Below are 13,413 nucleotides of genomic sequence, written 5' to 3' on the forward strand. Positions count from 1 at the left end.
TGTCTCCTAGCAGGAGGTGCAGATAGCAAGTGGCCAGGGCTTATCTAGGTGGGGTACGGGTCCCATGAGTCCCTCCCTGACCCAGGTTGGGCCAGTGACAGGCCCAGACTTGTGGAGATTCTGAACAGGCAACTGTACTGCTGTGAGATCCCACCTGCCACGGCTGTCCACACATATTCTTTCTGCCTCAACCCTTTTAATCAGAGATTTTTAATTTTTTTTAGACTCAAAAGAGAAGGTAACAAGTCTAATACCTTGCCCACTGCAAACCCTGAGCCTCACAGCCAAGAGGAATCAGCCATAGTTAGCTGTCCAAGCTCTTCGAGGCACCTGCAGGACAGGTGACTGTTATACCTGGGGCTGCATTTAACCTGTAACTGTTGGACACTTATCTCATTGAGATTCTAGTTACTGTTTTAGGCACCAAAGGCTCAGTAAAACTGTCCCCGAACCACAGGTCCTGTTGTTTGATTGTTTATGAGCTACACAGGATCCAGTCTGAAGGCTCCATAACCAGACACTTGTGACAATTCTGTCCTGGGTGATCAGGTACTGGACACAGACACTGATGCTCCTGCCCATGATGGCTCTAAATGCTTGTCTCACATCCTCACGGGTTCCCACAGTGTGAGGAAAGGGTGGACGGGGAAAGAAAGGATTCTCTCTGAGTCGTTCTGTGCTGAAAGCCACACTGTATGTTGCCACGTGCGCTACCTCCTACCTTGACACAAACCTAGAGGGCAGACGGTGATCTTTTTCTTTGACCAGCTAGAAAATTGTGGCTGTTTACTTAACTTGTCTTACATATTTATTTTTTGGTTTTTCCAAAGTAGCTCTGACTGTCCTGAAACTCACTCTGTAGACCAGGCTGGCCTCAAACTCACAGAGATCTACCTGCCTCTGCCTCTCGAGTGTTAGGATGAAAGGCATGCACCACCACCTTTGAAATAGAGACAAAGCTAAAATTTTCTTTTGTCCTATACTCTCCCTCATCCTGAAAATTCACGTCCACGAGAACCTGTGAATGTCAGCCTTACGTGGGAAACAAGTTGGGGCAGATGTACTCAAGGTCATACATAAGAGTCATCTAGGAGTGCCCCTAAATCTAATCTGATTGATGGAATCCTTATGAGACAGAGAAATTAAGACACAGAGAGGAGGTAGCTGCCTGGAGACAGAGACTGGAGTTATGTTGCCACAGACTACATACTCCTGGGGCCACCAGAAACTAAAAGAGGGAAACATTCTCCCCTCGCATCTCCAGAGACAGTGCCATATACCAGCCTCTTGGTTTTCACCTTCCTACCCCGTATAATGACAGAACAAATTGCTACTGTTTAAAATTACTCAGTTTATGGTGCGATACAGTTGGTCCCCATTATTTGCTATTTTTACTACCAGCTAAAAGAGGGGAATCTAAACTCAGCCGTGTCTGTGGGGCATTTTCTTGGTTGATGCCTGATGAGGGAGGGCCCAGCTCACTGTAGGTGGTGTCACTACTGAGCAGCCGATCTTGGGTTCTAAAAGAAAGCAGCCTGAGCAAATCATGAGGAGCAAGCTAGGAAGCAGCATTCCTCTGTTGTTAGGGTGTGTAAACCAGATAAACCCCCACCTTTCCCAAGCTGTTAGGTAAAATATACGAGGCTCTGTGCCATGTGCTTGTTGCAGCTCTCCTGAACACATAAGCTCACTATAACCCAGGCTCGTGGTTTTCTGATTTCTAGTTGTGATTCTGCTGTTTAAAATGCCCAAGTGCATGTCGAAGAGCTCTCTAACGTCCCAGAGAACAAGAAAGCTGCCACGTGCAGACTTACAGAGAATTTTCATTTTATTGTCTTTTTTTCAGACATAATGTTATGACACAACTTGTCGTGAGGTTAGTGGGTTTCTTTAAATATTTTATTTTAATTATGCGTATAGGTGTATCCCTGTGTGGCTACATGCACGTGAGCTCATTGCAATAGGATGCCAAAAGAGGGCGTTAGACCCTCCAGAGCCAGAGTGGTGGCCCCGATGTGAATGCCACATTAGAATTCTAGAGCTGGGATTATGAGCCCCCAGTGTAGGTGTAGGGACTGGACTTGGTTCCTTAACAAGAACACTATACACTTTTAATGACTGAACCAATGTCAATGAATCCTGTGTGTGTCTGTGCATGTATATATGCCTTTGTATGTCTCTGTGTATATGCCTGTGTGTGTTTGTATGTGTGTATATCTGTGTGTGACTATGTGTGTGTCCGTGTATGCATGAGTATGTGTGTGTCTGTATGTGTGCCTGTGTGTCTGTGTATGTGTGTGTCTGGGTGTCTGTGGCCTGTTTGTCTATGTGTCTGTGTGTGTGTTTAAACAGAAACTCACATAAACAACATCACACTTTGGTTGCTTCTCAGATATTGTGACAAAGACACAGAAGCTGAGCCCCGTATTTCCCCTAGGGGTCAAATGTCTGTATTTACTACTTCATTGTCTGCAGGAACTTCCTAGCAGAACAACCGTAAGTGATGAAAATCAACTGTAGTGTTTCTTTCTTATAACAGCCTTAGAAAACCCAAACAAGCCTTTCTGGACTTACCCAGGACCTTGCAGGCTTCTTGGATGAGCTTAATGGTGATGCTGTCGTCGTACACAGTGTAGGTCATGAAGGCGTCTTGCACTTCTGCAGAAGCCCTGAAAGATGCAACAAGTGCAGTTGAGCACTGGTCCGCGGGAGCTGAGTCCCAGGACAGTCGCTGACCCAGCAATGTATGGTACAGCAAGCATTGCATTCAGGGCCCTAAGCACTGTGACTGTGTGGGTGTTGACTCCTGCTGAGCGCATCCTCTGGACTCCAGTTTGAGCCTGAATAGGCTCAATTTAGATGAAGATGGTTAGTCTACCCACCGCCACCCCTGCTGGACTCCTCGAGGGTGGCTACGGTCATTCGCCCTTTATTTCTGAATCCCAGAAAATGGCACTGGTCCTGACTCGCACATTCCAGGATGCTCAAACAGACAAGGGGTACTTGGGTCTGCAGCTGAGTCTCTGGATTCCCTACAGGATTCCTGGTTTGGGTCCAATGGTTTCTAAGAGTTATTATGTGCAGCTGGAATAGATGAGGAGGCTGGGGCCGATGTGGAGTTGCCGCAAACCCTCACTACTACTACGAAAATGGGGTATTCTCCACTATGTTGGAGTGGCCTCTCCACCCAGGCCACCAGGGGCCTTGTGAACCAAAAACTAACAGGCCAGACCCTAATTTAGACTAGATACATGGCCACAACCTGAGATGAAGGCTCGAAGGGAGGCGATGTAAATCCCAGGCCCTTACAGAGTATGCTCTCTGTGGCCGAGGCTGTCCTCACCTCACCTCCACTTCACCGTCCAGGTCACACAGCCTCTTCCTTCCTGCAGGCTGAGCTGACAATACTGTAGTGTCGGGTGTTTTTCTGGTTTGTATACATGCTATACGTTGCTGGGGTGGCAGACATGCTACCAGCTAGGACTTCTGGCCTCATTCCGGGTCTCTAACGCTGCATGCAGCGGTCACCACAGCCACGGCACACTGGGACACATAATCTGTCAAAATCCTTTTGGGACACAGTGTGCTGGCCAATAGTTTATTCAAAAAATAAACAAATAGACATTTTAAATGAGATGACCAAACTTCTGCTAAGAAGGGAGGAAGAAAAATGACAGTGGGAGACACCTCAGAGAGACCAGGACTTGAGAGAGCAAGTGGAAAGAGACATGAAGAGGACACTCAACATGTAATGTCAATGCCAGTCATACATACAAGGGCTCACCTCCACACATGCAGGGCCTCACCTCCACACATGCAGGGGCTCACCTCCACACCTCCACACATGCAGGGGCTCACCTCCACACCTCCACACATGCAGGGGCTCACCTCCACACCTCCACACATGCAGTGGCTCACCTCCACACATGCAGGGGCTCACCTCCACACATGCAAAGACTCATCTACACACACACACACACACACACGCATGCATGGTCTCACCTCCACACTCAAAGGCCATAGACTAATTGATATTTTACTGGAACACCCAGGGTTCCTCATTAGTGAATAACACCTAGTGTTATCCAAACTATCTATGCAGCAAGCCAGGGCTGACTGCCTGGCTCAGAATAACTTGAGGAGAAAAACAAGCACACACACACTCACACACACACACACACAATAAAACAAAAAAATGCAGGCAGGCTCTGAGTCTTATCTTTTAACCACTTGTCTCTTGTTTCTCAAAGCTGAGAAACTGCAACTCCCCTATACTTTCTAGATTCAACACAGAAAGGAAACGAGTGACAAATGACGGACCTTACATTATTAAGCTGATGTCATAGTTTGTTAGAGTCCAGGGTGAGTCATAAAGGTCCCAGGAGAAATGAGAAGTTCTTCAAGGTAAGTCTTGGGCCACGGAAATGGGGTGGACTTAAGCACTGGGAAGGCGTTCTTTCAAGAACCCCTTACAGTAGTAAGGTTTGCCTACAGCTGTACTGGGGACAAGGAGATGAGGAAAACTGGAGCGTATTTCCCGTCCTGACGATCTGTCCCTCTAGCCCATCCCTCCCCTGTAGTGATATTTCATTTGTATTTTAATAAATAAAGCCTGCCTGAAGATCAGAAAAGTAAAACAGCCACACTGGCCAGCCTTACAGATCAGGCAGTGGTGACACACATCTTTAATCGCAGTAGCCACACTGGTTTGCCATAGAAACCAGATGGTAGTGGTGCACACCTTTAATCTCAGAACTAGAGAGGAATATAAAATGGGGGGAGACAGCTCCCAGTCTCAGTCTCATTCTGAGGTTCCCTGGAGGCAGGATCGCTATTTTCGAACTGAGGTTGAGGTAAGAGCCAGTGGCTGGCTGCTTTGCTTTTCTGGTCTTCAGGATGAACCCCAATATCTGTCTCTGGGTTTTTATTAACTGTGCTACAGTCCCCAGTTCCTCTAGTGTCCTTGGCAGCATCCAGACTTAGCTAGACATTTTTGGCCCTCCCTCCCATACTCCCGAGCCAACCCCCTGCTGCTTGGACCCCTCTAGCTGCTCACAATGCCTTCCCTGCCTTCCACAGGCTCCCTCCACCAGAAGGGTGCCCACTCCCTCTAACCTGGCCAGCTTATCCTCTTTCATCTGGTTATTGTGAATCTCATGAGCGTTCATGTATCCACCCCCTCCATGGTCCCCAGCGCCTGCAGCACCTGCCTGGGCATGGACAAGTCCTGACACCTATGAATGACTCTCTGATGCTTCTTACATCCCAAGTCTAAAGACCAGGCTGTGTCCTTTGATTTCATATCTCCAATATCTGACACTGTCCCTGTCACACAAATAAAAACTGATAAACACTTAAAAGAGGATTTAGGATTTAGGATTTGTGTGTGTGTGTGTGTGTGTGTGTGTGAGAGAGAGAGAGAGAGAGAGAGAGAGAGAGAGAGAGAGAGAGAGAGAGAGAGAGAGAATCTTATAACTTAGCATGGCCTCAAACTCAAGAGAAAGCTGAGCATGACCTTGAACTTCTGACCCTCCTGTCTCTACCTCCTGAGCAGAAGGATTTTAAGCATGTGCCACCCTGCCTAGTTTATGTGGTGCTAGGGATGGAACCACATAACCATGCTAGGGCTCTACCCACTGAGCTACAGGGCTATCTCAGTCTCAGAAGTTTTGATAAAAGATACAAATCAACAGAGGCTCTTAACCTCGCTGCAAGAGTCAGGAAGAGATCCGTATTTTGGCTAGTGCTCCACCACTGGGCTTGTCGCCTACCCCCTTTTGTTGTTTTTGTTTTGAGGCAGGGCCCCACCAAGCTGCCCATCCTGACGTTGAACTCCATCTGTAGTCCCATAGACCTTGAACTCGCTGTTGTTCCATCCCACACCAGCTACTTTTATAAAGGAAAGTCTCTAGTCAAGGAAACTTCAGACCTCAAAATGCCTGTTTCTCATCCTGCTAAATTCGCCCCCAATATTGTTGACAGAGGTTTCTGTCCCACCCAGTCCTGCAGCCATTCAGTCCCAAAGAAACACACAGAAGTTTACATTAATTATAAACTGGTTGGCCTATTAGCTCAAGCTTCTTATTAACTCTTATACTTAAAAGTTCACCCTGAGAAAGGCTCGGTGCCACACTGGGAGCCTGATCACCCAGTGTATTTGCCGACCAGCTAATAAAGACTTTCTATTGATTTAAACCTGTGTCTGAGCATCTCCTCTGGTAAATACCCCACCACCAGGGCCATTTATCCTCTTCACTTGTAAGTGGGAGTGAAGAAGCCCAGGGGTTAGTAACCTGTGCTCACTGGAAAGAAATGTCAATGCCTTCCTATCTTCTACACATATTGATGCTCTGGTCCCTAAAAACCTTCTCTCCTTTTACCTTCTCTCAGACAGCACACGTGTGATACTCCAGGCATGGTGGTTGCTTCCCACCAAGTTCAGCTCACCTCAAATCTTTTACTTTGGCTGTTCCCTCTTTCTGGAGCACACACACTTCCCTGACCCAGCTTGGCTCTTTCCTTCCAGTTCATAGATTCTTGTTGTCTGAGTTTTCTTCCCTGCCTGGTCCCTGCAGTCATTAAGTCCCCCCCCCCAAAAAAAATCACACAGAAGTCTACATTAACTATAAACTGATTGGTCTAGTATCTCAGACTTCTTATTAACTCTTACAACTTATATTAGCCCATTATTCTTATCTGTGTTAGCCACATGGCTCATTAACTTTTTCAGTGGGGCAGTCATATCTTGCTTCTTCTGTGGTCTGGTCAGGACTGCAGAGGAATGGGCTTCCTTCTTCCCAAAATTCCCCTGTTCTCTTTGATCTGCCTCTACTTCCTGTCTGGTTGTCCCACCTATACTTCCTGCCTGTCTATTGGCCAATCAGCGTTTATTTAAAATATAATTGACAAAATATAGACATTTGTCCCACACCATATTCCCTCTCCAAAGAGTCTGTTTCTAACCCTTACAGGGAGACCTGCATCTTTAGGCAGTCTCTTTCAAACGCTTTACGTTTGCATAGCTCTCTGAGCAACCTGAAAAGTTTTTTGTTTATTGTTTGCTTTCTGTTCCTCACACTAGACTCCATTTCCTGACACAGTCCCTGAGTCTTCTCATCACTTCCTTCCCCAATGCTTGTACCTCTGCTCGGCACATGCTAGGAGCTGAGCAAGCTCCTGCCTCATGGAGAAAGTGGCCCAGCTCAGCCAGTGAGCAATCTGGGCATAGTTTGGAGACAAAGCTTACCCCAAAGGTCCCACTCTTCCCAGACTATCAGCTGCCTCCACTGTTGAGGTTTAGGCCAGGAGGTTACAAAAGCGTGGCTCGGAATTAGAAACCTATAAATCTAGACTATATGAGAGGAAAATCAGCAAGGCCAGCAGAGAAGGACACACATCTGTTTCTGATTATTCCATATAAAATATAATCTATGTCATAACGTCTGGAGACATAGTTCACTTTGCCTAATCATTTCTTCTTAAATTTTGTATGGGAATTGATGGCTTTTTTCCCCCCTTTCAGCAAAAATTCTGCTTTAAGAGCACCAGGGAATTTGTTGTTTAAACACAGCCCAAAGGAGATCCTTCGGCGCAGCAAGCAATCTTGGCTCGGTTTCGATTTATGTTTGTAAGCTGAGTTTTCTGCTCTGTGAAGTTCTTTTTCATAGTATTCCCTAAATGAATCCAGTTTCCCAGCTAGCTGTGCTTCTCGAATAGGCCTTCCTCTTGGCTTTTCCTGTGTAGTCGCACAAACCGCTAAACACCGTGTAAACACTTCCTCAAGTCTAGGTTAAGCAGACACTCCTGCTAAAACCTGATGACACAAACCCTGAATATTGTCTTGCTAAGTCCTCTGCTCCCGGAGGTCTTCCTTTAATCCCCCTGCAAACGTGTGCTCTGTTTTGGTCATTTTTCTCACTGCTGTGACCAGATGCCTAGCAAGATGTAGCTTCTCCTTGATGACAATCTGAAAGACAACGTAAGCGGCGCAGGCATGGCAGTGGAGACTGCTCACATTTGGGTGAGTCAGAGGGAAATGAATGAAGATGTTTAGGCCACATGCCCCTTCTCCCCTTTTTATTTGGTCTTTGCCCCTAGCCCAGGGAACAGCACCACCTGTGTTCAGTGTGGAGTTTCTATCAGTTAATCCCCTCCAGAAACATCCTCACAGATACACCCAAAAGTGTGCCTCAACCCTGCCCTACGCCTTTTGTAATACCATCAAGTTGTCAATCAACTAATTATCCCATGCTCCTCTCTTAAAGTCTTTTATCATTTGGAATCCATGATTTTCTGGTGTCAGGAAATGCTGAAACCTGTCCACTTAGAGTGGTGTGGGAAGAGATGACACAAAGAAATGACATGATCCGTATCGTGAGGTCACACCAAGGATCCAAAGAAGGGAAGTCCTTACCGTATGTTTGCACATAAACTAATAAACCCACTTTCGTCCTGGATTTGGGATGCTCAGCCAATCAGAGTGCCAGTCTGTCCATGCTATCATGCAGCCTTGTGATGGAAGGGAGGGGGCAAGGCCTGCCTTAGACAGTGCATCTCAGATGCCAGCAAGCAAATTGCTGTTTACCTCTGCTTCTGAGGACTTCAGCAGTTTCCAAAACTCTTCCCTTTCTCCTAGGCGGGATTGACAATGGCAGGCAAGCTTAGTCCTAAACAGGAAATGAGATGGTACCAAGTGTTGGCCCAAAACTCAGTCTTTCCCTCTCACTGGCTATGATGGCCCACACTGGATACCAGGGTGATCGGGTTGAAAGAAAAGTTCATTAACACATGCCGGCCTTAGGAAACCCTGCCTCTGGACAAGGAAGGGGCTGTGGAGACACAGTGACCAGAGCAGCGGAACAGTTTCTGACAGTGTTGGGTGTGGTGGCCCCTCCGCACCTGTGTTTGGAGGCGGGATGAACACGGCCAAGTTCCTCCAAGATTCCTCCGTGTGTTGTTCTGCTCAGCCCTCTCCTCAACCGCAGAGGGTGGGCATGTTATTCCCCTCTCATCCAGAATCAAAGATTTAGGGAATGAGGCCAAGTGACTCATGAACACACAGATCAGAACAGCATTGCCTCAACTCAAGTCTGGTTCGAAAGACTGCACACCCTAGGGTCCCTCCATTTCCCTGTCCCAAGGCTTGCATCTTGAAAAGAAACTGACAACAACCCATGACTTCTATGACCGCAGCTAGTGTTTGCAGGGTGCTTGCTGCAAGTTGGGTGTCTGACTTACACATCCCATTCAGTACCTGCAATAATCCTACACGGAATAGGCACTCCTTCATGACAAGACACCTGGTTCACTGAGTGGTTAGATGCTCGGCCGGGGCCATGTGGACTGTAGATCGTATTTCTGACCTTTGACCCTCCAGTAACTGTAGCCTTAAACTATATAGACTGACAGCCCAATACAGTAGCTTCTGGGACTAACATCGCTCCTCAAAGAGTTTCCTTTTCCTACTCAGTGATCACCTCACAGCCTGCAAGAGCTACCTGTCTGCCCTCTTCCTCCTAAGGCTGGAACCCCCAGGCATAGATCTTCTGGGAGATAGACGGGCATAGAGCTTTAGGTGACTGACAGCTGTCCATTCTGTGCTGGGACAATGGTCTCAGCATCCATGGGCTATGGACCAGTGAGGCCTTGCTTTCCACATTCCAGGTCTGTAAGGTAAGGTCTCTGCCGATGGTGAAATTGGCTGGGTGACTGATTATTGGATTCACTAGCCCTGCAGTGTTTCCACAGCACCAGACAGAGCAATGGAGGTCAGTAAATGCGTGTTTAGAGATTTCCTCTGTTGTCACCCGGAGACAGCGTAGGTTAAAAGGGGGTGCTTTTGCTTTCTTTTCATAGCCAGACTAGTCCGGCCTATCTACTACACAGCCTCCAACAAGGGCCTTCCCAGGGCTCAGTTTCCTTCTCGGGGACAGGGGAAACAATGTGCTCTCCAGGGTATTTGTTAGGCTTTGATAAAAAGGTGTCCGCCGCAAAGTAAGTCCTCAGCGGAGGAGGAGTTTCTCCCTGTGTTCTCCCCACACTTGCCCTCCATCACACCATGGCTATAAACAAAGGCTGTGCCATCCAGGCAGTACTCCCCGGGGCAGCTCCCCAATGGAGCCCTTGAAGATACGGATGCTGGCACTGGAGAGAGGACCCAGGGTTTGGATTCCAGTGCTCACACTGGAAGACTCACAGCCACCTACAGTCCCAACTTCAGGGAACTGAATGCCCTTTTCTGGCCCTTACAGGTGACCACATGCATGTACCTACCCCTACCCACCTTGGGAGGCAAAACTGATGCTGATATTTGTGTCCTGGCCTAGTCCCTGACTTGCAGGTTGGTGTCAGTCAGGTCACCTAGCCTGTCCAAGCCTCAGGTTATTTATTTATTTATTTTGTTTCATTGCTTTCTTTTTGAAGTGAAAATATTTGGTCTAAATGATTGCTGATTTGGATCGGGAAGATCCTTCAAACACCCGAACGCAGGCGCCCACAGAGCCCAGGGTGTGGGGTCGTGCCTGCCTCCACCTCAGTTTAACCCATGCTAACAGGTAACACACTCCCTCCTCAGCTCTTTATTTGAAACTGGAGGTAGAGAGAAAAATTTCACTAAGCATTTTAGGTTTGTTTAAATAAAAAAAAATAAGAAAAACCTCTTAAAAGTTAAATAGAAAAAAGGGGATGGGGGAATTTGGCTCACAGGTATTGAGAGAAAATCCAAATTCAATTATTACTTGTTTTGAGCTTTGTCTTACGTTTTTGCTTTGTGTGTGATTGATCTGGTAGTTACATGAGTTAATTTGCTTCTTTTGTTTAAATAAAAAAATAAGAAAAACCTCTTAAAAGTTAAATAGGAAAAAGGGGATGGGGGAATTTGGCTCACAGGTATTGAGAGAAAATCCAAATTCAATTATTACTTGTTTTGAGCTTTGTCTTACATTTTTGCTTTGTGATTTTTTTTGATCTGGTAGTTACATGAATTAATTTGCTTCTTTGGTCTTAAACCTAATAACGTCACACAACTTGACAGTGAACCTCACAGACTTTGCAGGCATCACATACAAGAGTACAAATTGTGTCGTTCCATTTGTTGGCTGACTTGTTTTTGACAACCGAAGAATTTAATTTCTAACTTATTCCATAGAAGGCGCTGTCATATCTTCCCTCACATATGTGTGTGATGCAGGACGAGATCATATACTTTCCAGAGAGCAGATTTTCACCAGCTGGCTCCGGCATGAGCGTGTAGCTCATCTTCATAGCTTTCCACTCCCGGGACTGCACTGACCGTCAGTGCCAATGGGCAAGTTCCCATTTTGTTCTGCTTACTTAACTAGAATTGGCTATTATCATGTAAAATTTTGGGGGATTTAATAAACGAAGCTGTGCCAGGTTGTCGTAAGTGACCTGTTATTGATTAAGTGGGGAAGCCAATCATCTTCCGTATTTTTGCACTCATTTTGCTTCTAGAGGACTGGGTGGTTTCTGAGACCTTTAGACCCCAATCTGTAACTCTGGAAGGTGTGGAGCCAGGAAGATTACAGAAACCGAACGAGGGACTATTGGGAGTTGTAAATGGCAGAATTAAGGAAAAAACTCCTGGATGAAGTCAGGAAGGGAAAACTAAGAATTATCTGAAGAATTTGGAAGGAGGGAGGCTATGTGTTAGGAAAAATCTTAAGATGAGCCTCTCTGCCCATGCAAAATAACTCAAATCAGACCAGATTAGGCCAAGTTAAAGATGCCCATATTTAATAAATGCAGCGCTCCCCGGTGGCACAGGAGCATGGGGGGGGAAGAAAGAGGGGAGGCCACGTAAACCCCAAGACCATGTGTTCCTTTTTCCTGGTTTGAGCCTAAATAGCCTGTGGGAGGGGTCAGTATCTGGTGGGCTTTCCCAGAGGTCAAATCCGGACCAAGGCAACTCCCGGGGGGGGGGGTTTGAAATGGAGCATTCTGCACCATTTGCACCCCTAGGACGGATACCAGGGACTGGAGTGATGCTTCCAATCACTATGGCTTAGTAGTAGTGTGTTTGCCTGACACATCCAGGACTCTGGGCTCTATTCCTACTCCCTTCCTGTCCCCCTGTTTCCTCTCCCCACGATTTGCTCTCTCATTAGGGATGACAAAGAGTGAATGAGCAGGTGTCGGCCAGCGCTAAGGACCTAGCATGTCCAAGGCCCTGAGTTTAATCCTACCGTTAGGAGAGAGATACATAAGAATAGAGAGACAAGAGTGCAATGGAAGTTCATTCATGAAATTCATGCTAGCATCTTGTGAATGCTTATCAACATCTGGGGGACCCTGTTTTAAGGCTTATTTTAGGAATAGAGAAGACGGGGGGCTGAGAAGATGCCTCAGTCAGTAAAGTGTTTGTCACACAAACACGAGGACCTAAGTTTGGATCCCTAACACCCACATAAAAGCAGGGCATGGTGGTACACATCGGTAACCCAAGCATAGGGGTAGGGGAAAACAGAGGCAAGCCTGTCCCTAGAATTTGTCGGCCAACGGTCTAGTCAAATCAGTGAGCTCCACGTTTAGTGAGATACTCTATCTCAAAAAAGACAGTGGGAGAGATTGAGGAAGCTACCTGATGGATCTCTGGCCTCTCCATGCAAACAATACACATGTAACCACATACTCACACGTGGACACAGTTGCACAAAATCCAGATATGGTTTAAGGAGTTTTTTCCGTATCTAGCTAGTATGTTTAAGTGTCTCCACGTCACTAAAACTCCCTGAGAATTAGAAGGGTACAGTTATCCACTCAATTGACTCTCTCATCAAGAAATCAGTAAAATACTGGAATCCTTCAAAGCAAAAGAAAACAAACAGCAAACCACGTGGAAGCCCACAGGGTGCTTCACCTTCCTATTGATATACAACAGCAGACCACGTAGAAGCTCACGAGGTACTTCACTCTGTTTTGATGCACTTACTTCAGTTTTTCCCACGTCTCTTCACCAAACTTCTCTGTCACAAGAGACTGCAGACAGGTGTTGATGAATCCATACTAGAACACAAAAGGAGAGAAAATTTGGAAAATGAAGCATGCCACCTTAGGCCTAGCTTTCCTGTGGGTATCTGCAGGTGGGTGTGGCCCTCGGGAGCTGACTGTGGCTTTTCTGCGGTTCTCTAGTCACTGAGTACTAGCTATCACTCTTTCCTGGTGGAGGAAAAACTGAGCAGCCAGAGGCTGGTAGAGTGCATACAGGGATCGTGGGAGCCGGAGTTCTAATCTTACATCTTCAGAAGGTGTTTCCTGCTCCTTGGGGCCCCACTTTGAATAGGAAGCTTCTTTTGTTAGATGAAGGGTTCAAAGGTGTTACAATGAACATTGGAAGACTAAGGGTACACACTTCACATCAGGTCCAAGAAATTACTAAAAGTACAAATTGTTTTT

General features: G+C 46.6%; 1 protein-coding gene across 1 annotated transcript in view; it reads right to left on the reverse strand.

Annotated features, from left to right (window-relative positions):
* The window catches only part of LOC142835620 (guanylate cyclase soluble subunit beta-2-like), a 55,767-nt gene that overhangs the window by 42,105 nt on the left and 249 nt on the right, over positions 1 to 13,413 (reverse strand). The window contains exons 2-3 of the mRNA XM_075949230.1: positions 12,950 to 13,023; positions 2,575 to 2,669 (exon numbers count right to left, since the gene is read on the reverse strand). Coding sequence (XP_075805345.1) covers positions 2,575 to 2,669; positions 12,950 to 13,023 — 169 coding nt within the window. The remainder of the gene's footprint in view (positions 1 to 2,574; positions 2,670 to 12,949; positions 13,024 to 13,413) is intronic.

Source organism: Microtus pennsylvanicus, chromosome 15 (genome assembly GCF_037038515.1).
Source record: "Microtus pennsylvanicus isolate mMicPen1 chromosome 15, mMicPen1.hap1, whole genome shotgun sequence".
Classification (NCBI taxonomy): domain Eukaryota; kingdom Metazoa; phylum Chordata; class Mammalia; order Rodentia; family Cricetidae; genus Microtus; species Microtus pennsylvanicus.